The following is a 27,756-nucleotide window of genomic DNA, read 5'->3' as shown; positions in this document are numbered from 1 at the left end:
CGAGCAGCTCTGGGCGGCAGGTCGGGCCCCTTCGCCGGGGCATAAACCGGGGAAATGCACCAATATTGGGGTTTTGGGGGCCCTTGCCCGGCCCCGGAGCGGGGTGGGGCGGCTCGGGGGGGCCCCGGGGCTCGGCGGGGATGGCAGCGGGCGAGGGGCCGCTCGAACGGGGCTGCTGCGGGCGAGCGCGGCCCCCCCGGGCCCGGCTTCCCTGGGCTGGGCTCTGCTCTGCACGGCCCACGCGAGAGAGGAGAGAGAGTAGGAGGAGGAGGAGGGATAATAACAACAATAATAATAATTAAAAAATAGAAATAAAATATTACAACAACGGCAATAACAACGCTAGAACAAAATCAGCAATAATAATATCATAATAGTAAACAGTATAATTTTTTTAAAGTATCATTATTACTATTATTATTTATTAGGGTAAGGTAGGTCAGGCAGAGGCTGCCGTGGCTCCGCTCCACCCTGCACAGCCCGCGGAGGAGCGCGGATCTCCTCGCCTCTGCTCCCCCGGCATTTCCCTTCCTCTGCTCCCCCGCAAGCCCAGCCCCATCCGCAGCAAAATCTCTTATCGTCGTTATTAATGATAACCATAGCGATAACGAGAAAAACAGCAGGACCCGGGGTTGGGGAGCGGCGGGTTCTGGGGCTCCCGGCCTTGTCGCGGCTCGGGCAACCGGGAGCGGGCAACCGGTTGCCGCCGCCAGCCCCTACCCCGAGCCGGGGCTCCATCCGCCCGGCCCGGGCCCCCGGCCCTCCGCGTCCCGGCTTCCCGCTTCCCCCTGCTCAGCCTTTTTCGTTTGCTTTTTTTCCCCTTTCTTTCTTTCTTGTCTTTTTTTTTTTTTTTTAATTTTATTTTATTTATTCTGTTTATCATTTAAAAAAAAATATTTTGAATTTTTCTTTTATTTTTTCCTTTTGTTTTGTTGTTCCTTTTATTTTTTCATTTTATTTTTTCCTTTTGTTTTATTTTTTCCCTTTATTTTTTTCCCTTTCATTCTACTCTTCCCGTTTATTTTATTTTTTTTTCCTTTTATCTTTTTTTTCCCTTTTATTTTATTTTTCCCCCCAATCTCTTTTTATCCGCTCTGCGCTGTTTCGGCTATTTCAGGGACGGCCACAGCCTGCCTCACACACGGACACACAGGGCCCACCCCAGCCCAAAGGCAAATTTGGAGGCCTTGAACTTTTCGTCCCCGAGGCTGGGCGGCTCCTGGCTCGGCCGAGCTCTCCCTCCGGGGAACCGGAGCGTTCCGAGACCCCTCCGGGACGCCCCAGCTCCGGCCGAGCCCGCCGCAGCCCCGGGCAGCATCGGTCTCGGGTGGGTCTCGGGGGGTTCGGGGCCCCCCGGCGTGTCCTTCGCCAGGTCCCGGTCGCTGGGGATTGAGCTCTCGGGGATGTTGGGCTCTCGGCAATTGGATTAACAGCTAATTTATTTATTTTTAATCCACCGTCATTACAACCGCTTCGATTTGAGGGGATACAAGGCGAGGCGAAGAGGGGTGCCGCCCCCCCCCCGGCCCCCCTCGAGGTGAAGCATCGCCGCCGCCGCTTTTCCGCTGGGTTTTGCCCCGTTGCAGAGAGCGGCGGGACGGAGCCCCGGGGGGCTGGGGGGGAGCTGCCCGGGACCCCCGGCCTGGGACGTCGCCCAAGGAGCCGCTCGCCTCGGTGCCGGTGCCGGTCTGGGGGGGCCGCAGCTGCCGGGAGCGGCTGTACCGGAGCGGGGGGCAGCGTGTGTGTTTTCGGGGTTCCCCCGCTGCCCGATCCCGTGGCGGGGGCGCTGGGGTAACTCCGGTAGCAGCGGGGACCCTCGGACTACCGGGCAGCGGGGGGCAACGTGGGGAAAAGGAGGGGGGAGCCCCCCCCGGCTGGCCCCGAGGGGTGCGGGCAGCCCCGGGGAGGGGAGGGCGGGCAGAGCCGGGCCGGGTTATTTCTTTATTTGCTTCTATCTCGGTTAGCGCTTCTCTGCGCAGACGGGGGTCGCCCCCGAGAAGAGGGGACCCCCCCCCCCCCCCCGCCGCGGGAGAAGGAGCCGGAGCCACCGCCCCCGGCCCTGCCCGTACTCCCGGGGCCGGGCAGCGACCGCCGAGGGGGTCTTTTGTTTACCCATCGGTATCACGGAACCGGGAGAGCAGGAAATTGCGTCTGTGCCGGGCCGTTAATTTAAAATCGCTCCTTTTCCCCCACCCTCCACCCCCCCGAACCGCTCCCCGCCGCGGCGGGGGCTGCGCAGAGGCGCGGGGTGGGGGCCGGAGCAATAAGGACCCCGGCTTCTACCTCCGCAGCTCCCTCCCTTCGGCCCCCCCTTCCCCTCCGCCCCCCTAAAATTACCACATACCCCCCCCGCCCCCAGTATTGATTTCCCCGCACGCGAATCCCAGCGCAGCGCGGCGAGACCGGGCACCGGCGGCTCCTCCCCACCGGCACCGGCACCGGGACCGGTTCCCCATGGAAGGGCAGCGGCTGCGGCCGGAGCACCTCAAGTTTTCCCGGAGCGAGGTTCGGCGGGAGGTGGAGCTGGGGAGGGTTTGAGAGGGGGGGTGTGTGTGTGGGGGGGTGGGATGCGGTTCAGCCGCCTGTCAAAGTTTTTAACTCCTTTTTACCCCCCCTCGCACCCTCTCGGGACGCCCCGACGGGTCCCGCCACCACCCTGTCCTCGTCCCCACCCCTGGCCGGTGGAGCGGGGGGGGGGGGGAGGAGGAGGAGGAGGAGGAAGAGGAGGGGGGGGGGTGCTTTAAATGCCAGCCCCCCCCCCCCCCCGGGTGGGAGAGGGCCGGCTCCGTCGCGGAGAGGCGGGAGAGCGACGGCCCCCGGCGGTCTCCGGCCATGGGGGTGAGCTGGGGCGCGGTGCCCCCGGCTCTGCCAGGGCGCTGAGCCCCAAGGGGGGATCGGGGGGGGGCCGGGGAGGGGCGGGGGTCTGGGGAGGGTGGGGGGGGGGGGGCTCTCCTCCCCCCCCCCCCCCCCCCCCCCCCCTTCGCCTAGTCTTGCCTCCTCTCTCTGTCTCTCTGTCTGTCTCCCTCCTGATGTTTGATCCCGCCGCGGCGCCCGCAGGGATGAGCGATGGAGGGGCCGAGCCTGGCAGGAGCCCGGTGCTGCCGGCCGAGCCCACCGCCACCGGGAGGGCCCGGGAGAAGCCGCCGACCCGGGCGGAGCTGGAGAGCGCTCTGCGCGGCGGCGGAGGAGGAGGAGGAGGAGGAGGAAGAGGAGGCGGCGGCGGCCGCGGCGGCTTCAAGGACATCCCGGGAACGTCGGCGGTCAGCCCCGGCTCCTCCAAGGAGTGCGCCCCGGATAGCGAGAGCCCGTCGGGAACCGGCGAGGCGGACTATTGCCGCCGCATCCTGGTGCGAGGTACGGGCAGGGGCGCCGGGGCCCGCTTCCCCCCCCCCCCCCCCCACCGGGGCACTTCCCGCCTGCGCCGACCGGGTCCCCGCTGCTCGCCCCGGTGGCCCCGGGATGGGGCAGGCTCACACCCACCCCTCGGCTCCCCCGGCCCCGCTTTCAGCGCATCCCCGGCCGCTCTCGGGCTCCGGCCGGCTGCTCGCCCCGGCCTCTCGGCCCCGCCGCGGCTTCCCCCGGCTCCGCTCGGTGCGGCGGGGACCGGGCCCGTTCCCCCAGCCCGCTCCCGCCGTGCGGTTCCCGGGAACGGGGCCGGGCTCGCCGTTCAGCCGAGGGACCGGGCTCGGGGAGCAGCCGCGGGGGCACGGATCCCCCACGGGCTGGCTGAGCCCCGCCGGGGAGGGGGGGGGGGACGCGCAGGCAGTGGGAGAGGGGTGAAAGCATCAGTTTTGCTTTTAAAGCGTTGTCGCAGGAGAAAAGCGTCATGCAGCGGCGGCGAGTTAGGGGCTCGCGCGCTCTCTCTCTATATATATATTTTTATTTTTTTTTTTAAACCTCTTTAAAATGTCACTCGCTCGCCCGGGGATGGGGGGACGCGGCGGGCTCGGCCGGACCCGGAGCCGGTGCATCCCGCCGCCCCGGGGCTGGCTGGGACCAACCTGGGTTGTGGCGAACCCCCAAAGTTTGGGGAACCCCGGCGGGGATGCGGCAGGCGGGCAGTGCCGGGCGCTCCCCGGCTGCGGGGGCAGCAGCGCGGCTCCAGCCCGGGGCCGGGGGCGGGGGGGGATGCTCAGCGTCGTATGTCCGACCGCCCCCCCGCCTCCGCCGCCCTCCAAGCCGGAGCCAGGAGAAGCTCCGCGGCCGCTCGGGCTCCCCCGGGGGCGGCGGGGCCTGAGCCGTGTTTCCGCTCGTTCGCCATAAGCGGGGCCTGGCACGGCACGGGTCGGCTCGGCTCGGGCATCCCGCCCGCCACCGGGTCGCACGGAGCCCCGCCGCCCAGCCGAGCATCTTTCCCCGCTGTCGCGATAGGCGCCTGGCGCCGACAACCCGGCTGTCGCGGTCTAAACGCTCTCCGGGCACCTCGGCGGCGGGGGGGGGGGGGGGGAGCGGGCAGCGAGCCCCGGGGTCCCGCCGCGGGGTGGCCCCGGCTCCTCGGTGGTCGCCGAACGGGGCCACCGCAGCTCCCGCCGGGGTCAGGCCGGGGTCGGGCCTTTCCTCCGCCCGGTCTCGGTCCTACCGGGGCCGCCCCGACGGGCCCGGGGCCGCGAGCGTGCCGGGGGGGCGGTGCCCACCCCCGGGGCAGGGTCCCCGCTTCTCCCGGCCCCGGGGACCCCCCCCCGCCCCCGGGAGCGGCCGGTCTCACCATCTTGCTGCAGCCGCCACGGCGCGGACAAAATGGTGGCGGGGAGAAAAGCCGCAAATAAACGGGAACGGAGCCGAAATAATGCGGGGGGGGGGCGTGGGGGGGGGGACACTCGGGCTGCGGGGCCACGGGGTCCCCCGGCTCCCCGTCCTGCCCCGGCCGGGGGCCCGCTCCCGGGGAAGGGGTCGGTGCCAAGCCCCGGCCGGTGCCGGGGAAGCGCCTCTAGGCTGATTTTTCTGCGAGGTGGGATTTAAAAAAAAAAAAAAAAAAAAAAAAAAAGATTTCTTTTTAAAATATATTTTTAAATATTTTCAATTTTCCCCCAAGTTCGGGGGACCGCTCTCCCCCACCTCGCTGCCTGCCCCGGGGGAAGGGGCCGCATCTCCCTCCCCGCCTTCCCCTCGCTGCCCCAGGGGCTACCGCCGGTCCCCGCTGCTCGCCCGCGGTGGCTTTGGCGGGGACGGGGCTCTCGGGGGGAAGCGGCGGGATCCTCCGTGCCCGGCCGGTCGCTCTCCCGGGGGCTCGGCCGGGCTCCGTCCGCTCACCGGTACATCTGGGTACCGGGGACCGGCCGTGCGGGACGGAGCCTCCAGCCGCCGCGACTGGGCCACTTTGCCCGCGGAAGGGTGGCCCTGACCGCCCGGCCATCCCCGTCTCGTCGGGGCGGCGGGGCTGGAGGGCGCTGCCGGGTGCGGGCACGGTTGGGGGGTGCAGACCAGCAGCCGGTCGGTCCTTAGCGGGGATTAACGGGATAAGGACTCGCTGGAGGAGCCAGGCCGGTGGCGCTGGAAGGGGAAGGGAGCAGATATCAGGGTGCTCACCTCCCGGGGGCTGCCCCAGCACTGTGCCCCGGGGGGATGTGGGGAGCTCTGGGGGGGGGACTGCGGTGCTGTTTGGGGTGCGCTGAGAAGGGCTGCGGGCTCCTGTGCCTCCCCAGAGTGTGTCACCATGGCCACGCTACCCCCCCCCCCCCCCCCCCCGGCATGGAGAGGGGTGAGTGTGCACCCCAGAAACGTCCCGGTGGCCGTGTCGGTGTAGAAACCCCCATAGACACGGGTGTGCGTGGGGTGTCCCTGGGTGTGTGGGGGCATCTGTGTGTGCCTGGTTCTGTGGTTCGGTGTGCAGGATGCGTCCCTCCCAGCCTGCCATGCTGCGCTGCAGCGCGGGCGGGCTGAAAAACCTCTTGTTACCAGCTTGGGGGGGTCGGTACCCCAAAGCTGCTGCCTACTAGCCTTCCCTCCTGCTCCCCGGCCGTGTCTGCCCGTCCTGCCTTGTTGTATTTAGCTGCTAAAGCAGAGGAGGGCTTGATCCCCCTTGGTACCAGATCTCTTTTGGGGGGTTTCAGCCCCAGACCTTCTCCTGGATGTGTTGCCATCAGGTGTAGCCTGGTCCCCAAAATGTCACCACGGCCCCGCTGCCGAGGGCTGCTGGCAAACCCCACAGGACTTGGTGGGTGTTGGGGGTCCCGAGATCTAGCGGCTGCTGGGGGGGAAGGCTCTCAGAAAGGGGTGTTTCTCAGACAGGATGGTGTTGTGCCCTTCCTGGCACGGAGGGATGGCTGTGGAACCCCCCTGCATTCTGCATGGATGGGCTGCGGGGAACGTGCAGTGGGGCTGTGGCGAGGGGTTTTGCCTCTCCCTTGCTGAGCTGGCACCGCGGGCTGTGCCCCCTTCCCTCTGGGGCTGTGCCCCCTTCCCTCTGGGGCTGTGCCCCCTTCCCTCTGGGGCTGTGCCCCCTTCCCTCTGGGGCTGTGCCCCATTCCCTCTGGGGCTGTGCCCCATTCCCTCTGGGGCTGTGCCCCCTTCCCTCTGGGGCTGTGCCCCCTTCCCTCTGGGGCTGTGCCCAGCCTGCTCCCCCCCCAGCTGCCGGGGGAAAATAACAATAAATAATACCCGTAATAACGCCGGCAGCGCCGGCCGGGGTGGCGAGGGTGGAGGGGCAGCTTCTCGCAGCTGCGGCTGGCAAGCGGGAGCGGCTGTTAGCCACTCCTCGCTGGCAGCCCCGGCTGTTGTTGTGTCGGGGAAGCGCGGCGCGGCCACGGGCGTGCGGACGTGGTCCGGGCAGCATCCCTGCCAACGCTCTTCCTCTCCTCGCAAAATGGTTCCCAGCCTGGCGTCCCGATCCTGCCAGAGATCCCTCCCGTCCACCTCCGACCCCTTTCCTTTCCAACAGCCCCGTGCCCACCTGTGGGGTTTGGGGGTGCGGGGTCTCTGCCAGACCCTCTCCCGCCCCGTTCCCCCCCCCGAGCCCCGCTGCAGGGCCGTGCTCCAGCCAGGCTGGCGCTTGCCACGCACCAAAACGTAGCGGTGGGGAACCAGCTGGGGGTTGGGATCCCTCTCCCAAGTCTGTGCTTGCTCCACGCCAGCTCCATCACCCCTTCTCAGGCCATTCCTCACTATTTTTTCCCCATCCTGCCCCAGCAATTTTATAATCCTTTCACGCCTGAGTCGGGCAAAAAGAGAGAAAATGACTTACCTCCAGCCGGGGCTGCTGGGGACCTCGGGTCTCTCCGGCACGGAGCCAGCCAGGGCTGAAAGCAGGGCCTGGAGTCGTGGCTGCTGGCCCAGCGTGGCTTTTGTGGCTGGTTTTTAACGTGCAGGAAAGCCCCCGGGCAGAACCGGGGAGCTCCGCAGCCAGAGCTCACCCAAACCGGGCTCTGCACCGCTGTTGCTGGTGCTTAAGGAAAGCCGGGCGCACGGGTCGAGGGGCGCGATGGGTTTGGGGTCTGGCAGGAGCCCGGCGGGCGATTTCCAAAGCTCGTTTTTAAAACCTGGTGCCGCACGTGGCACACGGAGCCCGTCGGGGCACATCGCAGCCCACGGAGCTGGGACAGGCTTCCTGGCATCGCGGGGCTCCCTGGATTTTTCCTGGGAGAGCTCGTCCTCTGCCAGCGGAACATGAAGCCGCGGCATCCCGCGGCGCGGAAGGGGCTAACGTGGGAGCTAAACCCTCCGGCGTTTGCTTCCCCGCGACAGGCCCGGCCTCGTGAAATCCGCTGCTGTGAGCGGCTCGGGGCGTGCGGCGCTTCTAAAACTTGTCCTTTATTAGAGAACTGCCCCAGAGTAGGAGCTGCTGCTTTTCAGGAAAATATTCCTCCAGCGAGAATAAGTTTGGAAAGAAGGGAATTGTAAGAGAGATAAAAATTTTCCAGTATTCCCAAGGAAGAACACAGATAAAAAATAAAATACATTTTTAGTTAAAAAAAAAAAAAAATCTTTAATTTGAGCTGTTTTTAGGTATAGAACTGTTTTCTGCTTCTGGCTTTCAGAAACTATTATTTCTGTGATTAAACGCTCTGTTTTCCTTAGAGACTTTATGGTTTCTGTTTATCTCTTAAAAAAAAAAAAAAAAATATTCAGCAAGACTTGTTACCATTCCCTGGAGGTTTATAAACTTGCAGCATTTGGGGCCGGAGGGAACAACCAACTTACGGGCTGTCGCCCCTTCTAGCCACAGCTTGGGGGGATTTTCCCAGTTGCTCCTGCAGCGAGCCCCTCACTCGGGCACCAGCCCTGGTGGTGCAGCCGGTGTTGAATTCAGATTTTCCTTCACCAGTAACCGGCCTTTTGGACTAGTTACACCCAGTCCCTTTTCTCCATAGCCCAGCTTTTAAAAATTATTTTTATTTTTACTTTTATTTTTATTTTTATTTCTATTTTTTTCTCTTTCCTGGAGACTTTTTCCTGACGGCCCTTCTCCCCGCTTCCCTCCCAGATGCCAAGGGGACGATCCGGGAGATCGTGCTGCCCAAGGGCCTGGACCTGGACCGGCCCAAGCGGACGCGGACATCCTTCACAGCGGAGCAGCTCTACCGCCTGGAGCTGGAGTTCCAGCGCTGCCAGTACGTGGTGGGCAGGGAGAGGACGGAGCTAGCGCGGCAGCTCAACCTCTCCGAGACCCAGGTGAGGGTCGTGGCGGCTCCTCCGGGCCGGGGGCACAGCCCCGTGGCCACCCGCAGCTCTCCGGGGCTACCAGCATTGGCGGGAGGGGGGGGGGGACGGGGGACAAGGGCAGGCAGAGAGGGCAGAAAGTGGGGCTGGGGGCGGGTGGGAGGTGTTTTTTTGGGGTGGGGGGGTGGGCTCGGTGCTGGCTGGTGTTTTGGTGAGGAGCCGGGGCTGAGCGCGGCCGGGAGCGTGGCGTGGCGCTGCGGGCAGTGGTTTTTGTCTCCACCCTTTTCTCGTGAATTTTGGGGGTTGGGAGCGGGGGGGGGGGGGGGGGGGGGGGGGGCAGCCCTGAGTGGGGTCTGCAGGGGATAGCCCCCCCCCCCCCCCGCCCGCCTCTCCAGTTTCCCCGGGAGGCTCCGGCAAAGCGGGGGAGGGAAAAAAGAGCGGGAGGGCGTCAGCGGGGAGCCGAGCCCCTTCTGGCAGCACCCACAGCCCCGGGTGGGCGAGCGGGGCCGGGCGGCAGCGTGGGTGCTGGCGGGATCGGGCGTTTGGCCGTGGACGAGCTGGATGGATCCCGCACCCCCCCACGCTCCCCAGCCCCCCGTGGCTCCGCTCTCCCGCTCCCAACGGGGTGGGGACGCTGCTGGGGATGGTCCCTGCGGATCGGGGGATCCCCCCCCCCCAACACACCCCCCGGAGCTGCGGCGTGGTCCGGGTATCTCCCCTCCATCCTCGCCGTCCCCCCCTCCCGCCATGCCCGGCCCTGCGAGGAGCTTTGCCGGTGAAGGGGGGGGGGCGGGGGGGAGATTTTCCCGTTTTTCTTCCACCGAGGTGGGAGAGGTGGCGGGTGGCTGGGAAGTTGGTGTTGCCGTCTGCTAAGCCAGAAAATGCATCCGCTGGGGTTGCGATGGTTTCAGCTTGAAAATTTATACAGAAATAGTAGCAGTAATAATAATAATAATAATAATAATAATAATAATAATAATAATAATAATAATAATGCAATTAGTGAAGATGGCCGTGCAAAACAGCACAGCTGGGACCTACAGAAAAACCCCGACAGCCCAGTCTGCCCCTTCTCTGCCCGGTAAAGGGCATGTTTGGAGACGGCTACATGGTTTCAGATAAGAAATAATTTCAATTTTTTCCAAACTTCTTGTGAAGGAAACCTCTCCCGGCTCTCAGCAGCCAGGCCCCCACCACGTGCCGAGGGGGGGGGTTGATTTTGGGGAGACCCTGTTGCTCCGTGGTGCTTGGGCGCTCGCTGTGCGGTCCTGCGAGGGGGAGCAGAACCTTGACGCGTAAAAAATAGTTGCTTTTGGTTCTTTTGGTGGCAGAGCAGCGTTTGGTTTTTGTGTTTTTTTTTGTTTGTTTGGTTTGTTTGTTTTTTGTTTTTTTTTTTTTTTTTCTTGGTAAGGAGCAGGTTTCTGTCTGTGGGACCCGTGCAAGGAGGTGCTGGTGTGCGGCTGTTAGGAGCAAAGCACCCCAGTGAGCTGGGTGCTGCACTGAGGTCCCTCTTCCCAGGGTCCCAGCCGAAATCCCAGTCCCCGTCTCACCTCCACGGACCTGGGAGGGACACGGGTGGGCTCGGCCGTGCCGTGCCGGGGGAAGAGCTTGCGGGGCACCGGCTGTGCCGAGCGGGGGGCCGGCTGCCGCAGCCCCGGGCCGGGAGGGTGCAGCCTCTCCGGAGGGACCAGTGTCCGCTGATGTACTGCCTGCTCGGCGTCTCATTGCTGCCTTCATCACTCAGTGAGAAAATTCACACCCTGTAGGCCACGGCTGTCTCTCCTCCTCTTCTCTTCTCCCTCCCGCATCCTCTTTTCCCCATCTTTCTCCTTCATCTCTGTCTTTTTGAATCCCTTTCTGTGCTTTTCACAGCATTTCCTTCCCTGCAGCAAATTCCCAGTTGTACCTTCCCGGCTGCCCCGCTGCCCCCCGTCCCTCCCCAGCCACCGCCGTGCCCGGGGGTGGCAGTGCCAGGCTCGCTGCCCGGCTTCCTCCTCTCCTTACCGGGCTGCAGATTCCCTTGGGTGGTGGTTTCAGGCTCTCTGCACACTCAGGCATCCCCTGCCACCCCGGTCCCTCGCCGTTCACAGCTGGGAGGTTTCCTCGGTCGTTGCAAGAGCTGGGCGGCCCCAGGGTTTTACTAGACCCCTGAGGTCTGGAGGGTGTTGCACGGCTCTGTGCAGCGTGCTGCTCCGCTCTGGATGTGGCCCGGAGACGGGGGACTCCCCGCCAGCCACTCCTGTCCCACCAGGCTCCTCTGTGTCCGTCCGCTCAGACAGGGACAAACACAACATTTGCAACAATTTTGGGTACTTTGGGGGATTTTTCCTCCCGGCGTTAACCAGGAGCAGCTCCCAGGATTTAGGGGAGTTCACGGTGTCGTTGCTTCGTCTAATGTTTCGGCGGTGGATTCCCAACCAGTAGCATCTTGTGGCTCTCTTTGGGTTCATATTTGCGTTGTGCGGGTTGGTTGGGACGGCAGGACGGATCCTTTCCATCCCTCCCTTGGATTAGGTCTCGATTTCAAGACTAGGAAGCTCCCCCTGCCAGACTTTGCTCTCTGCCGGGACCCCTGGACGTGATGGGAGCCCACCACGGGAGGGGAGAGCAAAGCGGGGGGCACGGAAGAAGGGGCTGCTGAAGAGGGGTTTTTTGTGCTTGCGAATGTTCAGGGTGGGAAGAATGATTCATCTCCGCTCCCCTGCGAGAAGAGAGTGGTGTAAACAGCGTGATCAGATAGGAAGAGACACGATGTCATCGCAGCTGGAGAGCTGCAACCAAGCGTCCCCATAAGTGGGTCCGCTGATCAGGCTGCGCCCCTGAGAAATCCTGCTGGAGAAAAAAAAAAAAAAAAAAAAAAAAAAAAAATCCCACCTCTTCTAGGCTCTTATTTTACTTTCCTGGCATCTGATCCTGAGTTTCGGCAGTCTTAGAAGCAGGAGGCTATCGCAGCCCCTGGCAGGGAAGCCAGAACAGCCCCCCACTTGGGGAATAGGGATCTTCTTGCTTTCTTGTCTCTGGCCCCTGCCCCTGGGAAGGGGGGGGCTCACCCAGGCTAAGGCAGGGAGAAGCAGCCGTGCGGGGGGGCTGCTCGGAGCTGTGGTGGCAGAAGCCGGTGGGCTTCCACCTGCCCCCCCGAGCCTGGGGAGTTGGCCTGGTCCCCCTGGGAGCCACGTACCTGCTCTGCCTCGCCGGGAGCTGCTCAGGCTCCAGCCCTGTGCCACTTGTGCTTTTGTTTTTCCTCATTAATCCACGGACGTGGTTAGCATGAAATGACTTTAATTAGCCAGTAGAATATTTTCATTAACTTGTCGAGCGGCGGCGTGGGGACGCGGATGGGCTGGCTGCTTCGTCCCAGGTGAGATGGCGCAGAGAGCTGCGGGGGGGGCTGCCCGAGCCCCCCCCCTGCCACAACCCACCCAAGGCACCAGCCCCACGCTCCGAGCAGGGAACAGCCCCTATCCCTGCAGCGGGCTTGCTCCGAGCAACGCACTGGGGGAAAAAACGCCCCTTTTTGGTGACATTGAGGGCTGGGAAAAGCGAGGCGGAGAGGAGGCTGCGAGGCAGAAGGACCACGGGGGGAGGATAATTCCCACAAATCCGGCAGGACGAGAGGCGGGATGGGTTGGCCGAGGGGATTTGCCTGGGCCAGGAGGCTTTGCCCTCCGGGTCAGGAGTGCAACGCCAGGCTCAGGTTCAAGCGCCCTGGTGTATTTGCCAGCAGCTCTCCCTGCCCTCATTAGAGCAAGGACAGAGAGGCGGCTAACGAGGGCCCCTTTGGAGGGCCGGGCACCCGGGACTTCAGGACAGGGCTGGTTGTATCGGCGGTTCTCCACGCCGCTCCGAGCCGCGTGTCTCCGCTGAGAGGTGGCTCATCCCATCCCACGGGCAGGAGCTTTGGGGGACGAGGGGTGTCCCCAGGCCCCCGCGCCCGGGAGCGCTGCCGGCAGCTCTCGGCTCGCCCTGGGTGTGAGTGGGCAGTGGAGTTTTTGGTGTCAAACCATCCCAGGGACCCACGGACCCCCCGGGAGATACCGGTGAGCTTTTGGGCTCCTCGGCTCCTGCGCAGCACCCGAAGACCCTTTGTAGAGTAGACGGTGGGGCACAGAGTGGGGAGAAGAGGGCTCAGCATCGCGCTGCTGGCCGCTGGAAAGGCCCTGGGACCCCCAGGGAGCCCCCCGTGTTCCCATCGCCGCGATGGGCTCCGTCACAGCTGGGCTGGCAGAGCCTCCTTGGGACTGACCCTGAGCCATCCTTGGCAGAGGTGGCTCAATAACCGCCCCCCCCCCCCCCCCCCAGGCTCCGAGCATCCCACACAGCGTGGGGGGGGGCTGCTCGCAGCACGGAGCTTTCAGGACCGTGATCCCCATGACGTGGAGCAAAACATACGTGAGAAAGCAGAGGAGGGGCGGGAAGGCCTATTTATAGGCCGGCAATTAAGACGATGCCGTTAAAAATTAATCGCACCTCAAGTCATTGGCAACTATCAGTCCCTGCAGCGGGAGAACAGCGAAACGAGGGTTGGTGCCAGCACAGGTTGTCCTCTCGGGGCCGGGGGGAACCTCCGGGAAGCTGTGGTCTGGAGGAGGTGAGGGTCCTCCGGAGCTTGGCGATGGGGGGCTGCGGGCCGGGGTCTCCCCAGGGCACAAGGTGTTGGGGGGGGGGGGGGGGTAGGACCGTGACGCTGGTCTGCTCGCTGCAGGGCTCCTTGCCCCCAGGGCCTCTGCCGTCCTCAGCTGAATTCCCAAAGCTTCCTTGGAAATCCCTTTTCTAGACCGTGCAGAAGATACGGGTGTCAGAGCCAAGCACGTTCTTCTCTGACGAGGCGTCCGTCCATCTGTCCGTCCATCACCAATCCCTCCCCCCTACCCCTCTGTCGTGCCCTGCTCTGCTCAAGAAAATCCTCTCCAACTCCTTCTGTGGTTTGCGTTGCCTCCAGCCGGCTGCTTTCGGAGCGCCGCTGTTTGGGGAGTTCTCCAGTGGGTAACTGCCCGGCGGGGGGAACGTTTTCTCCCTCCTCCCCCCTGCGTGGGAAGCGGCAGTCGGGGTGCCCCATCCCAATGCAGCCTGGGTTGAGGGGTGCTGCTCCCACCCCTGGGTGCTCCTGCCCGCCGTCCCCCCCCCCCCCCCCCCCCCCCGGGTCGCTTCTGCTGGAGTTTTTTCAGGACAGGCTGAACTAACCAGCCCAGCAGAAGCGTGCCCTGTTTTCCTGTTTTCTCAACCAAACTGGGTCTGACCCACCTCCTCGAGGGACCTGGGGGGCTCCGGGGCAGGGGACAGCGCAACGGGGATGCAGGTAGCTGGGGAAATCATCGTGTCCAGCCGCGAGAGCTGGTGGCAATAAATCTGTGTTATAACCAGGTAACGGCAGGACCGGGCGGGAGCAGCCTGGCCCCAGCCCCTCGGGTTCCTCAAAAATGCACCTTTTTGGCATTTTGTTTCCCAAAGCACGTCAGGGAGCTGGGGAAGCGGGTTCGGGTGATGAGCACTGGGTTCTTGGTTAGAAAATATTTCTGAAGAGAGGAAAGGAGCCGCTCTCCTCAGGGGGGATCAAGAGGATGCTCTAGAAATGGGGCTCGTCTACAGGAGAGCTGCTCCTGTGGTGAATTAGATGACCCAAAATATCCGGGTACCTCTACAGTTCTCCAAGCTCAGCTGGCGCTAGGCAAAATGGATCGTGTAAGTGAATGTGAAATAATTAATTGAGATTTTTAGCATTCAGCATTTTCAATCGGAAATGCCTGCACAGTGAAAAATCGATTTCAGAATTTGTGATTGAAACTTTCAGTTCTAAATGTTGCGAGGGGGCTGGGGGTTTCCAGAGTGATCGCCGAGGCTCTCTCGGCGTAGCCCTCATGGGAAATTTTTTCCTTAAAACCACCGTTTCTGATGGAAATTGGTTTTGGAGACACTTTTGGATCCAGCTCCGATGCTGGGACGGGAGCCCCAAACGCGACGACCCAGACCCCAGCCGCTGCCCGGGGTCCCCCTGCCCGCCCGCACCCCCCAGCTGGGTGCTCCCGCCTCCCCAGCTATATTTTGTTTTCCGCTGGGACAAAACCACACAGGTTTGCCCTGTGCGTGGAAAATGAAACGCCACATCCCACCCAGCCCCCTGCCCCGCCGCCCAGTGAGGGGCTCTGCCGTGGGTGACCCCACCCCGCACCCCCCGCACCGCAGCACTTTCCGAAACCCCGATAAATGGGGGGGGGGGGGGGGGGGAAATCATCCGTCGGCCTTCGGGGGCACCTCGGAGGAGGCAGGGGGGTTGTCTCTACCCGATTTTGGGGTGTTGGAGGATGCTCCCCCGGGGCCAGCTCGCTTGGGGGGCCGCCCGCCTCTCCCTGCTCCTTCATCTCGTGTTTGCAGAGGGAGGGAGCACCCGGGAGGTTCCCCCTGCCGCGAAGCAGAAAATATCCGGAATTTCCGAGCAAAAGCAGGCCGAGGGCGTGCTTCTGGCTGGAGGTTTGGTGCGGGGGACAGGATGGTTCCCACCTCGGCTGCCAAAAAAATAAACACCGTCAAAAACCCAAGGGGGTACCCCCCAGCCCTGCCCGCGTGGGTGCTGGGGTCCGGGGGTGTCCGGGGGGTGGAGGGGGATTGTCCTGTTTGGCTGCTGAGCGCGGGGAGGCCAAGGGGTTCAGGATTTTTTTTTTTGGGGGGGGGGGGGGGGTGGGGAGAAGGAGGCACGTGGGAGCGGGTGCGCCGGCGTGACGTGCCTGGGTGGGCAGGGACACGGGCTGTGGGGTCCCAGTGGCAAGCGGGGATGGCTGCCGGCGGAGCGCCGCGGTTGGGTGCCGGACGATGTGAAGGAAAATAAAACGTGGGGAAAGGAGGGGCACTGCCCGGTCCCCGCCGAGCAGGATGCGGCCACGGGGAGTGGGGAGCGCTTCGGGCAGCGTGGGGGGACGGAGGAGCCGAGCAGGGGCAGAGCGAGGCAGCTCCCAGGCTGAACCCCCCAAATCGCCGGGGGGCGCGTGGGGGTGGGACGGGGGTGGAGGGTCCAGGGGGCTCCGGGAGCGGTCCTGGGGGGATGAATCCTTCCTCGGGCGAGGGAAACCATGTGCAGGGAAAACACCAGTGGGCGGAGGGCTGCGGGTACGTCCCTGTGAGCCTCAGCTGCTCAGGCAGCCGCATAGCAGGCACGAAGGGGAGGTGTATGTTGAAGATAAAATACAAGAATATTAAAAGAAAGTAAAATGATATAAAATGAAAGGAAACAATATAAAATAAAATGTAAAAAACGAAAATAAAAATAATAGAATAGCATAAAATAGAATAGAATGTAATAGGATAGAATGAAATGAAATAAAATATAATAGAATAAAATAAAACAAAACAATACAAAAGAAAATAATTATAAATAAACCAGAATAAAATAAAATAGAATAAATAAAATAAACCAAAAGAAAATAATAATAAAGCAAAATAAAATAAAATAAAACAGAATAAATAAAACAAAACAAAATAAAATAATAATAAAACAGTAAATAAAACAGTACAAAATAGAATAATAATAATGTAAAACAGAATAGAATAAAATAAACCAGAATAAAATAAAAATACAGAATAAAATAAAACAAAATAAAATAAAGCAGATCAAAATAAAATAAAATAAACCAGAATAAAATAATATAAAACAGAATAAATAAAACAAAGCAGAACAAAATAAAATAACAATAAAATAAGATAAAATCACAATAAACCAGCATAAAATAAGCCCCGAGCCGCCCGAGGCAGACGGACACGGGGCCCGGCCGGGGGCACGCGGGGACACCCCGCCGGGCTCTCCCAGGGCTCCCCTTCCCGCTCCCGGGCGCGGGGGCTCCGAGCCCCCCGGGGACCCCCCCCCGCGGCGGCAGCTGCCCGGGGGTGCGGGGGGTCGCGGTGTTCCCATCCCGGCGGCAGCTCAGCGCGGCTTCTGCGCCTCCCCCGCCCTCGTCCTGGGGGGGCTCCCGCGGGGCGGGGGCAGCGGCAGCTTGGGTGCCGCTGGGGTGAGCAGGGCGGGAGCGGGCCGGGGGAGACTGTTTTGGGGGAAGAAGGCAAAATACAAAATCCTTATATAATAATAATAACGATAAAAATAATAATATATATTTTAAATATAACTATATGAAAATATTTTAAAAATATCTAAAAATATATTCAACCTTTACGCCCCCGCTCCAGAGCTGCCATCTCCCCTGAGACCCTTCTCCCGGCACTTGGGGATTTCTTCCCTCTGATTCCTTTCTCCCTGGAAATGGGAATGCGACGGGACCGTCCCGTGGCGGGCGATGGCCGAGCCTGCAGCCCGAGGGGCTGAGCCCCCTCCGGTGCTGCTGGGTGACGGGCGCCAGGAGAAGGGGAGAGGATGCTGGCGGGGGATGGACACCGGCCGGGTGTCACCCCCCGCGCTGGGAAGCGCCTCCTCAAACCGTCAGGCAGCAGGTTTCAAACTTCCCAAATTGCTCGAGGTCTTCTCCTCGTGGTCGCTGCTAGCCGGACACCACGTCCAGCCTCTCCACCAGCAAGGAAAGGGCCAAGCCACAGGCATCTTCTGCTGTGCTGGGGGGGGGGGGGGGGGGGGAAAGCTACCTGGGGGGGTCGGTGAGATGGTGGTGGTGCGTTACTGTACGCTGAGGACTGTTGTAATGAGTCCCGAAGGCTTTGGGTGACTCTGCCAGTCTGGGAGGGAGGGGACAGATCTGTGATGGCACTGGGCTTGTCTCCTTCCCTTCCTGCCGGTTGTTATTGCAGTTCATGCCCTGGGGGCACCCCAGGTCCTAGAGGAGGTGGGGACCCCCCCCCATACCCTGGGAGCACCCCCAGGTCCTAGAGGAGGTGGGGACCCCCCCCCATGCCCTGGGAGCACCCCAGGTCCTAGAGGAGGTGGGCGCCCCCCGTGCCCTGGTAGCACCCCCAGGTCCTAGAGGAGGTGGGCGCCCCCCGTGCCCTGGTAGCACCCCCAGGTCCTAGAGGAGGTGGGGACCCCCCCCCATGACCTGGTAGCACCCCCAGGTCCTAGAGGAGGTGGGGACCCCCCATGCCCTGGTAGCACCTCCAGGTCCTAGAGGAGGTGGGCGCCCCCCGTGCCCTGGTAGCACCCCCAGGTCCTAGAGGAGGTGGGGACCCCCCGTGCCCTGGTAGCACCCCCAGGTCCTAGAGGAGGTGGGGACCCCCCGTGCCCTGGTAGCACCCCCAGGTCCTAGAGGAGGTGGGCGTCCCCCGTGCCCTGGTAGCACCCCCAGGTCCTAGAGGAGGTGGGCGCCCCCCGTGCCCTGGTAGCACCCCCAGGTCCTAGAGGAGGTGGGCGCCCCCCGTGCCCTGGTAGCACCTCCAGGTCCTAGAGGAGGTGGGGACCCCCCGTGCCCTGGTAGCACCCCCAGGTCCTAGAGGAGGTGGGCGCCCCCCGTGCCCTGGTAGCACCCCCAGGTCCTAGAGGAGGTGGGGACCCCCCGTGCCCTGGTAGCACCTCCAGGTCCTAGAGGAGGTGGGCGCCCCCCGTGCCCTGGTAGCACCCCCAGGTCCTAGAGGAGGTGGGCGCCCCCCGTGCCCTGGTAGCACCCCCAGGTCCTAGAGGAGGTGGGCACCCAGCTGGGTACCTTTAGACCTTCTCTTGTACCTACACCATGGCAGGCCTAGACCTGGATAAGTCTTTGAGGAAGGAACACGCTTTTTGATCCTTCTGGTTAGAGTCTGGGCTGTGGAAGCCACCTCTCCTCCAGAACAACCGTGGTGCTGGGTTTAGACATCTCACGCTGGCCAAGCAGCGCCGCCCTCGGGGCTCGGCGCGTTCGTGCTGGTATCAGAGGAGGGAAGGCACGATGACGGGACCACGTCTGTCACGCGTGACCCAAAACCTGCGAGTTCAAGGTGGACAGCCGTGCTGAGAGAGCTCCGGGTCCCTCCCTGGTGCGCGCACATGTGGCCCGTGGCTATTTTGGTGGACAGGCTGGGATCTCTGCCCTGAATTTTTTATGGAAACATCCAGCCCAGGGCGGAGCGGATTTTCCTGCTCGATTTTCCTGCCGCAGAACCTAGAGAAGTCCTACTCTTCCAAGCTTAAAGGGACTCAGAAGGCAGACAGACCTTTCTGATCAGCTCGTAGGACTTTCCCCCTCACCCTACCTGATCCAGGACACGTCCCTTAAGAAAACCAGGCGGGTCTGTGTGGTGGCGAGCCCGCTCCTGCCCTGGGAACGGTGCTCCACGGGCAGGTCTCTGCATGGTTCACCTGCAGTGTCTCCACTGCTCGAGCCTGCCTTGCTTCAGCCCAGGGATCACCTCCTACCTCTGCCCACGGTGCCAAGGAGGCCCCTGCTCTTACCAGTCTCCCTCCTGCTGCAGAGACGGAGCAAAGCAGAATTTCCAGATTCCAGAAACGCCAGGGGCTTTGTCCTGAGACCCCTCCAGCCGGTCACATCCCTTGCGGAAGGGTGGACACTAGACCTTGTCGCAGTACTGGGTTGGCTATCCAGCGCCGGGCGTCCTTCTCCAAACGCTCGTGTGGATTTATAGACCTGCAGGTCCTCCGACCTTCCGCGTCCTGCTGCCTCCTGCCTGCCGTGTCTCCCAGGGCCGCTGGGGATGTTTTCTCTCTCCGGCTCGCCTCCTCGCCGTCCCTCGGACAGTCGCCTTCCTCGCCCGGTGCACGCGTGACCTCTCCTGTCCCGCTCTTCGGTGACGTCCGAACGCACGCTGGCCTCTGGCTGCCCGCGTCCAGGCTTGGCCCCACTGGCCTGCCGCGTGCGGTCCTGGACCCCACAGCCCCAGGGAAGGGGCTGGTGGCAGCTGTGGGAGCCGTGGGCGCGTCCTGGGGGTGCTCCGGAGCCGTGGGAGGCTTCTCCCTCCCCGCCGTGCCCTCCCCATCCGAGCATCCCGGGTGTCCCCCAGAGTGGCGCATCTGGGAGCTGGCCTTTCTCTCCATTCCTAGGGAAAGGGTGTCCTCGCTCTCGCTTTCTTCTTCGCCCCCCCAGTCTGGCAGGAGAGCTAGAGGTGGCTGGTTTCCTCCCGCAGCCCTTCGGTTATTAACCGTAGCTCACTGAACTGAGAAACAAAATACTGCACAGCGGGCTACCCTACCTTCCCTCCTCCGTAGACGCCGGAGGTGTGGTGCCCGCCGAGGATGTGCCAGCATGGTCCTCCCTGCCCCCCCTCCCTGCCAGACTGGGAAGGGAGTCATCGCCACGTCACAGGCACGCACCAGTTCACCCAGTAACTCGGACAAGGAAGAAAAGCCGCTTTTGTAGAGAATGAAGCCGGCCTCACGAAGGCAGACTTTGGCAAAGCGCTTGCTGGGGTGGCTGATGGGGAGTTGTGGATGGAACTGGAGCAAAAGGCAAGTAGCGAACTTGCCGTGTGGAGGGGAAGGTGTGGGTGAGGGGAGATGGTGGAGGATGTTGCTGAAAAACAGAGGATCAAGGCTGGAGGGAAATTACTCATGGACTCGTCAAGGACTGCATCTGGCTGAGCTTATTTACATCCCCAGTGATAGGAACTCAGGGCTTGATCATAATGGAGGATGAAAAGGACATGGATCTGCTAATTAATGACAAGCTGTAGACGCGCTTTAGCCACGAAGGCAAACGTGATCCTGCTCATCCGATACGTCACCGGTGCAGAGGGGGAAGAGCTCGTGTCAGTGTACGAGGCGTGAGGAAACCGTATTTAGCACAGCACCTTCAGCTTGGGTCTTGGTGTTCCAGTGTGATGGGCGCAGAGAGGAACCGCAGAGGTGGGTCGAGAACGGGAGAACCTCCTGCAAGAGGATCAGATGTAGAACGGAGGCGGGGAGAAACCTTCTAACTCTACCTGTAAACGGAGGCGCGGTCATCACCGAGGGCATCAGCCAGCCCTGGCGAAGGGGTGAGAGCAGAGGATGTCCAACTGGGAGTGCGGAGGTGCTGGGCTGGTCTCCCAGTTGGGTTCCTCCTCCCCTGCAAACCATATTGGCACCCTTCCCCAGCTGAACCCCGTGTTGGGACGTTTGAGGCCGGTGTCACCTCCACCCTTTTTCCCTCCCGTCCTTTAGCGTCCCCCCCCCTCCTGTCCCCCGCGGTGTGGAACTGGTTTCAGCACCAGGAATTCCTGCACATCAATATCCGCTTCAATTCATATCGATCTATTTATTGGCCTCGCCCATCTGTATGGCTGTTAATTGGTGGTATTCTTCATCATACCCGACCAGATGACCGCTGCCCCTGGCACGTTCCTCCCCAGCTGGCCAAGGAGAAGCAGCAGCACAGAACAAAAGCCAAAACTCCTGAGAAAAATGAGCTCCCGTGGGGAGGTGGAGGGGGAATCAAAGACTGGAGACCCTGACAAGGGCCCTTTGTTTTTATTGAGCTGGGTTTGCTTTGTGCAACCTGTAGAAGACAACCAGAACGTAAGAGCTGGCCTTAGGGGGCACCAGGGCTGAGGAGCTTGTCTCTACTGGTGGCCGGTGGTGGATGAGTAGAGAAAACAATACTCGGGGTGTGAAGTGGTCCTGTCCTCGCCACGACTCCCCAGCCGCCGGCATCTCGGGAAGCGCTCACCACGAGGAGGGACTCGGATCATCACGTTACTTCGTGATGGATCTGGTCTCCTGCAAGGATTTTTTTTTTTTAATTTTTTTTTGAGTCCCTTCTTCAGCCCGCTTCCAGTTTGGCTCCCGGGGTGCCCTGCGGCGGGGACTAACGCTGTCTGTGCTGCCCAAAGAGGCTCTGCCTCCTCCCTGGCTCCGCTTTCCAGCCGCTACCTGCTGACCACGCCTGGTGTCTCCTCGTCCTCGTGTCAGGCTCCCCACGGCCGGTGCCCGGTTTAGATGGTCTTTAAGGTCCCTTCCAACCCAAACCGGCCTGTGATTCTATGGTTTAGTGGTGGACTTGACAGTGATCGTTTAACGATTGGCCTCAAAGATCTTAAAGGTCTTTTCCAACCTCAACGATTCAGTGATTCAATGATTCCGTGAAATCCCTGTGGAGCCTCGGTGGGTCTCTGAGACCCGCTGACATCTCAGGGGACCTGGAGGCGATGCGCTCAAATTGGGGGGGTGCAGACACCGGGGAGAGAAGGGGAGGAAAGCTGGCGGTGGGTTCCCAGCCCCGGAACCTCGGCAGCGGGCTTAGGCAGATGTTGGGCTGAAGGAAGTGGGATTTGGGTTGGGTTTATGGCAGCGGGGCTCTGGAGCACCCTGGTTTGGGGCTCAGGGGTGAAGCTGAGCCGTGCCGGGGCAGGGACTGGGCTGCTGCACCCAGAAAAGGTCAGGAGATGCCAAACCTCACCCGTGGGTGGTGGTGTTGGGTTTTGAGTTTTTTTTTTTTTTTTGGTGAGCTCTGGCACTTCCAGAGTTGGGTGGCTGGGGGATGCTTTGAGCGGAGAGGGCCGGGGCTGTGCGTTTCTGCATGGACTCACACCGGGCCCTCGTTAAGGTGTCAGTAATGACACGGGATCGCGGGGCGGCGTGAGTCCCTCTCGGCCCCGCCGCCTGCGCTCTGGGGCTCTGCACCCCCCAGAACTCGGCACCTCGGGGTGGTCCCTGCCAGAAAAGCCGGTGGGCTGCTAATTCTGCCTCAGGTCACCGTACCCGGGGACGTGGGACCTGCCCAAACCCATCCTGCTCGCTGGCGTGGTGGGACCGATGGGGACGGGGAGGGGGGGACACCAGCCCTGGGGACCCGGCTGGGGGGTGATGCGAGCCCAACGGTCCCGGTGGCAGCGGGGGTCCCCGTGCGGGGCCAAGGCGTGCATGGGATGTTCTCTAGAGCTTCCCCGTGGAACTCTGTGGGTGGGGGGGGTCAGGACGTGGGCTGGCAGTGGCCCGTGGTCCCAGCAGCTTTTGGCTGGGGGGGTCATTAGCTCAGCCCCGTGGTCCTGGTGTCCCCCCATCGCTCGGCGGCAGCTCCTGCCGCTCCTCCCCCCGAGCACCCCCAGCCTCCGGCCGGCTTCGCCCAGGCGTCAGCTCCACTATTATGTCCCTGGAAAGGGGCCGGGGCGGTGGGGTTTGGTGGTGGTGGTGGTGGGGGGGCTGACACCTCCTCCACCCCCACGCTCCATTAGCTCTGTACTGTGGGTCTATTGTGCCGGGGGACGCGTGAGGGCTGTGTCAGTGAGCGACTGTCCTGCCCCAGTGAGTTTCCGATGACTCGGATGAGTTTGAGACCCGCTGGCTCCGGAGCCAGGCGGGGACAAAGCCTGTGCCGATGGGCTGGGGTTTGCCCCCGGGGTCCCGCCAGCGCCCCACTCGTCCGCTCCCGTCCGCCACCCTCTAATCCGAGTGTCTTCCCATCCGTCTCCTTCCCTCACCTCCATCTCCATCCGTCTGTCTGTCCCTCACGCCTCTCTCTGTCTCTCTGTCTGCCTCTCCTACCCCTCTGCTCTGCCAGGGAGGGACAGAAGCCTGTGGGGGGGGGATGTAGAGGGGGGGCTGCCCTCCCAGGGGAGAGATTAGGGGGTGCGGGGGCAGCTGCAGGGGGATGGGAGCTGCGGGCTGGGGACTGGGTCCATGTCCCACTCGGGTGAGTCAGGGGAAGTTTTGGGTGTGGGGGGGTTCCCCTGGGGCCTCAGCCCAGACTCGCTCCTTACTGTTGGGGTGGGCATGTCCCCAGCGGGGTTCGGGCACAGAAGCGGGCCTGCGCCCAGAGATCCAGGGCCACCAGAAGCCATCCTGTCCCCTAACGTGTTCCCCTGAGCCGTGGCAAAGCCAGGGACCCTCCGCCCTGCCCCACGTCTTGGCCCGGCGAGGGAAGGGTTTGCAGGTGGGGACACAAACTTGGCTTTGATGAGCATCACAGAGGAGAAGCCAACATGTCCCATAGCTCAGCATCCCCCAGAGAGCCAGCGCAGGGCAGAGCCAGGGTGGCTCAGCCCCGGGCTTATGGCTCTGGGCTCCCATTCCCAGGCTCCCATCCCCGGGCTCCTGGCTCCAGGCTCCCATTCCCGGGATCCCATCTCTGGGCTCGTGGCTCCAGGCTCCCATTCCTGGGCTCCCATTCCTGGGCTCCCATTCTTGGGCTTGTGGCTCCAGGCTCCCATTCCCGGGCTCCCATTCCCGGGCTCCCATTCCCGGGCTCCCATTCCTGGGCTCTCATTTCTGAGCTCTTGGCTCCAGGCTCCCATCCCCGGGCTCGTGGCTCCAGGCTCTCATTCCTGGGCTCCCATTCCCAGGCTCCTGTTCCCGGGCTCCCATTTCTGAGCTCCTGGCTCCAGGCTCCCATCCCCAGGCTCCCATTCCCAGGCTCCCATTCCTGGGCTCCCATCCCCGGGCTCCTGGCTCCAGGCTCCCATCCCCGGGCTCCGGTTCCCGGGCTCCCATTTCTGAGCTCCTGGCTCCAGGCTCCCATGCCCGGGCTTCCATCCCTGGGCTCCTGGCTCCAGGCTCCCATTCCCGGGCTCCCATTCCTGGGCTCCCATTTCTGAGCTCCTGGCTCCAGGCTCCCATCCCTGGGCTCGTGGCTCCGGGCTCCCATCCCTGGGCTCCCATCCTGCTCCCTCCTGGCACCCGCAGGAATTTGCCGTTTCCCTGGAAGCGGCAGGCGGGAGCGACTTCTCCGCAGTCCCTGTGGCAGGGGGTGGATTTCGCTTGGGTGTTTTTTTTTAATACGTCTCTCTCTCTCTCTCGTATCTCTCACTCTCTCCTGGTTCTCACCTCTCTTCCCCCGGCCCCCCCGCGCTCTCTTTCCGTCCGTGCCTTTCTGTCCCCCCCGCCCCCGTCCCTCTGCTCCCCCCCAACTCAGGTCAAGGTCTGGTTCCAGAACCGACGCACCAAGCAGAAGAAGGACCAGAGCAGGGACTCTGAGAAACGCTCCACCGCCACCTCCGAGTCCTTCGCCACCTGCAACATCCTCCGGCTGCTGGAGCAAGGCCGGCTCCTCTCCGTCCCGGCCCCCCCCAGCCTCCTCTCTCCCACCTCCAACCCCATCGGCGCTCCCACGGGCAACGGATCCGGCTTGGCCACCCCGGGAACCACCTCCCCCGGGCTCGGCGGCGGGAGCAGCCCCCCGGGGCCGGGAGCCTTCAGCCTGCAGGTCCCTTCTCTCGCCTCTTCCTCCTCCTCCTCCTCCTCGCCCAGGCTGCCGGCCACCCCGCTGTGCTTTGGGGGGCCACTCCTGGGCAGCCTGCACGACCTCCCGGGCGCTTACGGACTGGGCACTTCTGCTTTTGAGCCTTACACACGGCTGGAAAGGAAAGACAATTCTATACCCAGCAAGAAACCGAGCCCTTAAATCAAAAATGAGTGTCAAAAGCTCTCCCCCCTGCCCACCCCCACCCCCCACCCCGCCTCGCCACCCCCTGTGCCCCCCACGCAAGCTGCCCTTTGGCAAGTGGGGTGTGGAAGCCCGTTTACCGCCCGGCCGGGTGTGCGTGCGAGTGTGCTCACACGTGTGTGAGCGTGCACGCCCGGCCCCCTCCCCGCACACCCTGCTCTGCCCGGGGATGCCACCCTGCTGATGCTGAACCCGGTTATGCCTGGGGGGGGGGGGGGTGGAATGTCCCTGGGTGTCCCGTGTCACCGGCGCTGCCCCTTCCCTCGCCAATGCCGCTGGATCTGCCAGGGCCACGTCCCCCCCCCTCCAGATATCGCCCGTTCAGGGGCTGGAAGATGATGCCGTGGTCTGTGCTGGGAGAGGAGCAGCTCCGGGGGGGTGGAGTGGGTTGGATGCTGGGGGCGGGGGGGTGGTTACTGGTGCCCTGTGGTTTTTTGGCGCCGGGCTCTGGCCCTGCCTGGCCGTGGTGTCCGTGGGCAAGCGTCGGGCCTCAGTTTCCCCACCTGCTGAGGTTGTCTCGGAGCATCCCGGTGGCTGGGGGGGGGATTGAGGTCCCCTGTGCCAGTGGGGAACACTGCTCCCATGGGGGGCTTGTCCCCTCCCAGCCCGGGGCTGGGGGAGGTTTGTGGGGGACCGATGGTGCCGGGGATGTCTCCAGCCCCCCCTGCGCCGGCGGTCCCCGCGCTCGGGAGCAAGCAGCTGCCCCGACTGATCGCGGAGCCAAACCACCCTCCCAGCCCCTGTTTTGGTGCTGTCCCACCCCCGCAACCCCCCGGGGGACACTGGAGGAGCCTCTGACCCTCCCGGGGGGGGACCCTGGTGGGTTGGGGCCAGGCTGCCATCCTGCTCCCCCACCGAGGGGGGTGCAGACGCGTGGGCACGTGTGACACTGGGATCTGCCCCTCTGGGTCAGGCCGGGCCGTGGGGGCTCTTTGCCATCGGCAGGAGCCCCAAAGCACCCCCAGCCCCGTCCTGGGGTGCTGGGTACTCAGCTCTGGCACTGCAGTGAGCCCCATCCTGAGCGCTGAGCAGTACCAGCACCCAGCAATTTGCTCCCATCACCTGGCAGAACCAGGGTGCAGCCCTGAGAGGTGCTGAGCACCCGCCGCCTGCCCCTCGGGCAGCCTCAGCTGCTCTTCCCCACCTCAGCACCCTGATCGAGGGTGACGATGGCTTCCCGCCGGGCAGGATTCGGCCTCGGGTGTGCGGTGCCGGGGCCGTTCTCAGGCATGGTGGGGGCGAGCTCCGTGGGGGTTGGTGGTGGGCTTGGAGCCCCGCCAGTGGCAAAACCGAGAGGGGCAACGCATGAGGTGGTCCTTGGGGAAAGGGGAAGCCCCCCCCCCCCCCCCCCCCCCCCACGCCGGTGTCTGCTGAGGGAGGTCTGTGGTGGGCAGAGTCTGGCCCTTCTGTGGTGTGAGCATCGCCCTGGCTGGGTGCTCTGGGGGTGGCAGCACCCTGGCTGGGTGCTCCGGGGGTGGCAGCACCCTGGCCGGGTGCTCCGGGGTGGCAGCACCCTGGCTGGGTGCTCTGGGGGTGGCAGCACCCTGGCTGGGTGCTCTGGGGGTGGCAGCACCTTGGCTGGGTGCTCCAGGGTGGCAGCACCCTGGCTGGGTGCTCCGGGGGTGGCAGCACCCTGGCTGGGTGCTCCGGGGGTGGCAGCACCCTGGCTGGGTGCTCCAGGGTGGCAGCACCCTGGCTGGGTGCTCTGGGGGTGGCAGCACCTTGGCTGGGTGCTCCAGGGTGGCAGCACCCTGGCTGGGTGCTCTGGGGGTGGCAGCACCTTGGCTGGGTGCTCCAGGGTGGCAGCACCCTGGCTGGGTGCTCCGGGGTGGCAGCACCCTGGCTGGGTGCTCCAGGGGTGGCAGCACCCTGGCTGGGTGCTCCGGGGGTGGCAGCACCCTGGCTGGGTGCTCCGGGGGTGGCAGCACCCTGGATGGGTGCTCTGGGGGTGGCAGCACCCTGGCTGGGTGCTCCGGGGGTGGCAGCACCCTGGCTGGGTGCTCTGGGGGTGGCAGCACACTGGCTGGGTGCTCCGGGGGTGGCAGCACCCTGGCTGGGTGCTCCGGGGGTGGCAGCACCCTGGCTGGGTGCTCCGGGGGTGGCACAGCCCTGGCCAGACACCCTGCAGGGACATGGCTGTGGCAGGAGTGGGGTGATGCCCTGAGCCCCCTCCCAGCACCCAGGAGCTGCCATGGGGCCACCCCCACACAAACCGGGGGGGGCTCCTTCATCCCTCCACTGCAGTTTCATCTATAATAACAATAATTACCTACCCCGAGCAGCCCCCCAGGCTGGCCCGGGCTGAGCATCGCTGCACCCCCCCCACCCAGGCTGCTGCTCCGTAGGGACCGGTCCCTATGGGGGACACAGCTGCTAGCCCACGTGGTCCCAGGATTTTGCAGGGAAATATTTAAAATAAATGAGTTTATGAAAAGCTTTTGGTGATTTTTATTTTTTTTTTTTTTTTTCCTTTAAATCAAGTGTTTCTGTGAAATGGTGTTTATCGATCACCTCGCGTCTGGAGCACTTTATGGGAGCGAGCCCTTGGGGCTCGTGTGGCTCTGCAGAGCTCAGGAGGGGTCGGCACCCCCCCCCCCCGCCACCGGCCGCAAGTGGGGAAACTGAGGCAGGGTTTGCCCGGGGATGCAGAAAGCAGGGACAGAGTTTGGCTGACGGTGAGGGGCTCAGACCGCAGCTCGCTGCCAACCCCTCCCCACCTCTCCCTAAATGTGGCATTTGCCGGATCCCCCCGGTGCCCTGGGGTGCTCAAACCCCGACACCCCGATGCCGCGTTGGATTGAGGTTTGGGATTTTTGACAGGACAGCCACCTTCTCCCTTCCCCTCACCACTTCATTTATATTTATATCGCCGTTCTTTGCCCTTCCCTGGCCTGCAAACGTGGTGTTTGAAGACAGCGAGCAGAGCCGGGCC

At 63.1% G+C, this 27,756-nt stretch overlaps 2 protein-coding genes across 5 annotated transcripts; one reads left to right on the top strand and one right to left on the bottom strand.

The window, feature by feature from the left end:
* Positions 1 to 1,042: 1,042 nt before the first annotated feature.
* On the top strand, positions 1,043 to 27,258 carry VAX2 (ventral anterior homeobox 2). 3 transcript variants are annotated; one of them, XM_042807589.1, is made up of 4 exons: positions 1,043 to 2,505; positions 3,058 to 3,354; positions 8,420 to 8,607; positions 24,294 to 27,258. In XM_042807589.1, exons 2-4 carry the CDS (start codon positions 3,060 to 3,062, stop codon positions 24,780 to 24,782), a joined length of 972 nt encoding a protein of 323 aa, XP_042663523.1. In that variant the 5' UTR covers positions 1,043 to 2,505; positions 3,058 to 3,059; the 3' UTR covers positions 24,783 to 27,258. The 3 variants fall into 3 exon arrangements, with proteins under 3 accessions (XP_042663523.1, XP_042663524.1, XP_042663522.1); XM_042807590.1 differs by lacking the exon at positions 1,043 to 2,505 and adding an exon at positions 2,770 to 2,838; XM_042807588.1 differs by lacking the exon at positions 1,043 to 2,505 and having other exon boundaries at positions 2,973 to 3,354.
* LOC122154866 (nascent polypeptide-associated complex subunit alpha, muscle-specific form-like) lies at positions 25,951 to 27,074 on the bottom strand. 2 transcript variants are annotated; one of them, XM_042807591.1, is made up of 2 exons: positions 26,472 to 27,074; positions 25,951 to 26,262 (listed from the first exon to the last, which is right to left on the bottom strand). In XM_042807591.1, exons 1-2 carry the CDS (start codon positions 27,072 to 27,074, stop codon positions 25,951 to 25,953), a joined length of 915 nt encoding a protein of 304 aa, XP_042663525.1. The 2 variants fall into 2 exon arrangements, with proteins under 2 accessions (XP_042663525.1, XP_042663526.1); XM_042807592.1 differs by having other exon boundaries at positions 25,951 to 26,268; positions 26,478 to 27,074.
* Positions 27,259 to 27,756: the final 498 nt, after the last annotated feature.

The sequence above is a fragment of the Tyto alba genome, unplaced genomic scaffold (genome assembly GCF_018691265.1).
Source record: "Tyto alba isolate M040663 unplaced genomic scaffold, T.alba_DEE_v4.0 Super-Scaffold_6, whole genome shotgun sequence".
NCBI lineage: Eukaryota > Metazoa > Chordata > Aves > Strigiformes > Tytonidae > Tyto > Tyto alba.
The sequence above is the reverse complement of the archived record's forward strand: the minus strand, read 5'-3'. Positions and strand labels throughout refer to the sequence as shown.

Excerpts from the sequence above, each read along its gene's own strand:
- VAX2 (XM_042807588.1), top strand. The coding sequence starts at position 3,030 with ATGTTTGATCCCGCCGCGGCGCCCGCAGGGATGAGCGATGGAGGGGCC. Across the intron at positions 3,355-8,419 it reads CCGCCGCATCCTGGTGCGAG|ATGCCAAGGGGACGATCCGG; the intron begins GTACGGGCAGGG and ends CTTCCCTCCCAG. Across the intron at positions 8,608-24,293 it reads TCAACCTCTCCGAGACCCAG|GTCAAGGTCTGGTTCCAGAA; the intron begins GTGAGGGTCGTG and ends CCCCCAACTCAG.
- LOC122154866 (XM_042807591.1), bottom strand. The coding sequence starts at position 27,074 with ATGAAACTGCAGTGGAGGGATGAAGGAGCCCCCCCCGGTTTGTGTGGG. Across the intron at positions 26,263-26,471 it reads CCAGGGTGCTGCCACCCCCG|AGCACCCAGCCAGGGCGATG; the intron begins GAGCACCCAGCC and ends TGCCACCCCCAG.